The sequence below is a fragment of the Plectropomus leopardus genome, unplaced genomic scaffold (genome assembly GCF_008729295.1).
Source record: "Plectropomus leopardus isolate mb unplaced genomic scaffold, YSFRI_Pleo_2.0 unplaced_scaffold24012, whole genome shotgun sequence".
Lineage (NCBI taxonomy): Eukaryota > Metazoa > Chordata > Actinopteri > Perciformes > Serranidae > Plectropomus > Plectropomus leopardus.
This window is the reverse complement of record NW_024626061.1, coordinates 1-1,948: the sequence shown is the minus strand read 5'-3', so window position 1 is coordinate 1,948 and position 1,948 is coordinate 1. Positions and strand designations below refer to the sequence as shown.

Here is a 1,948-nt window from a genome sequence, read left to right as displayed (position 1 = left end):
CATCATGGGTCCTCATCATGAAAAATCATGGAAAAGTTTTGAAATTTTGTCCATGAATGTGTGGGGGAACTCTGTATCTAAATGTCTTGATGTGAAATACGATCTCTGTTTATATTCCAGGTCCTCGAACAGCATCGACCACCTCCACAGCAAACGAGACTCGGCCTACTCCTCCTTCTCCACCAGCTCCAGTATCCCGGAGTACCTCGCCTCCACGCCCTCCTTCAGCCCAGAGCGCTCCTACTCGCTGGAGACCGTCCCTCAGAGAGAAGGAGGAAGTGGAGAGATGACGCAGGCCGACATGTGTTACGTCCGGACGGTTTACGACGCCCAGCAGGGCCTGTCCCAAGAGCACGAGCTGAGCTCCACCTCCGCCGCGCTGCTACGCAACAGCGATGCCAGAGGCGGAGGAGGGATGAGGCCAAGCCGAGATCAGCAAGGTGAAGTCTTTACTTCAGGAATTATTTTATTTGACAAAAACAGGTACAAAATAATATACAAATAATATTTCTAATAATAATAATGATCATGATAATTTATCTGCACAATGTTTGATCTTAAAAATGTCAAAAATTAGTGAAAAATTCCCACAGCCAAAGATTTTGTATTTAGACAGCTTGTTTTACTCTATATGAAGTACAAAACCTTCGTAACTCTATATGACACAGAACAGCATCATATCCTCCCATTTCAGAGATGTTTTTTCCCAAACAAATTTCCTTAGTTTTAGTTCTTTTTTTTTCCATAAAGGGGTTTTTAGGGGAGTCTTCATTCGTCTATATTAATAACAATAATAATACATAAATCAATAAAAATCTTAAAATGAAAAAAAAGAGTGGACACAGACAGAAACAGACACAAACAAACCAAAATAATTCACATCATATCACATCAGGGTGTTTGCCAAATACGTTTTTGTAATATTCTAAAAATCTGTTAACAACTGTAATATCATTCAATATTTTACCCTCAAAGATCTGTTCTTATGATGATACAAGTAACAAATATTTGAATTATGTTGTTAATTTCTCTAATTTTAATTGGGAAATTCTTTATCCATAAACAAAACTGTTTAGGTTTACAACCCTCTTTCCATCTTTTCTTGGTTTATTTTATTTTTTTTTTAAAGAAAAGATATAAAAAAGCACTTTTTTGGTAAGATGTCACCCCTTAAATAAGACATTACTCTCACTGTTGGAGCTACACATAAATAAAACTCAACTCTTTCCTCTTTTGCTGTTACAAACAACCAAAAAAGCAACAGGTGTGACCTTTGTGTACATAAATGTGGTATGATGACATCATTGTTTGTCTTTGTATTATTGATTCAGTGGGCGGGGTCTGTTACCGTGGCAGCAGCAGCGGCAGCAGCAGCAGTTGCGGCAGCAGCAGTGGTGGAGCGCCAGCGTCAAACAGACACAGTGTGGGGCCAATATGGGGCCCCGCAGCCAGCCGCAGCTCTTACGAGAGCCTGAAGGGGGCGCCGGCACCACCGAGGCGCAGCGACAGCTACGCCGCCATCAGAAACCACGAGAGACCGAACTCCTGGTCCAGTCTGGAGCACGCCCGGTCACTACGGTGAGTCGGGTCTGTCAAAACAGAGTCAACAGTTATTCTCAACCAAAAACAAACCCTGATGTAATGATAATGGCGAGATAATGAGGAGGTACAATATGTACCGTTGTGTTAAATTGAAATTTCACTTAAACAAATCAGATGTTTTGTAATCTTGTGTGTTTCTCTCAGGTCTCTGCAGAAAGGTTCCTGGCATCACTCCAGTGGCTCTGTGGCCTCAGGTGCAGGTATGTTTGAAATCTGCCTCCATGATGTTACTCATTCTAATAACCCCCGCCCCCCCAAAAAAGGATTTAAAATAAAGACAAAAAAAACAGGAAATGACCTGAAAATGTGCTTAAAAATAATGTTTTAAAATATAAAATTATTTTTT

At 40.7% G+C, this 1,948-nt stretch overlaps 1 protein-coding gene across 1 annotated transcript; it reads left to right on the top strand.

Moving 5' to 3' along the window:
• Positions 1 to 24: 24 nt before the first annotated feature.
• LOC121966325 (protein Shroom3-like) lies at positions 25 to 1,850 on the top strand (the record flags this gene model as incomplete). Its single annotated transcript, XM_042516428.1, has 3 exons — positions 25 to 440; positions 1,332 to 1,578; positions 1,747 to 1,850. Coding segments are annotated over exons 1-3 (739 nt in total), but the record flags the coding sequence as incomplete, so codon positions are not given.
• Positions 1,851 to 1,948: the final 98 nt, after the last annotated feature.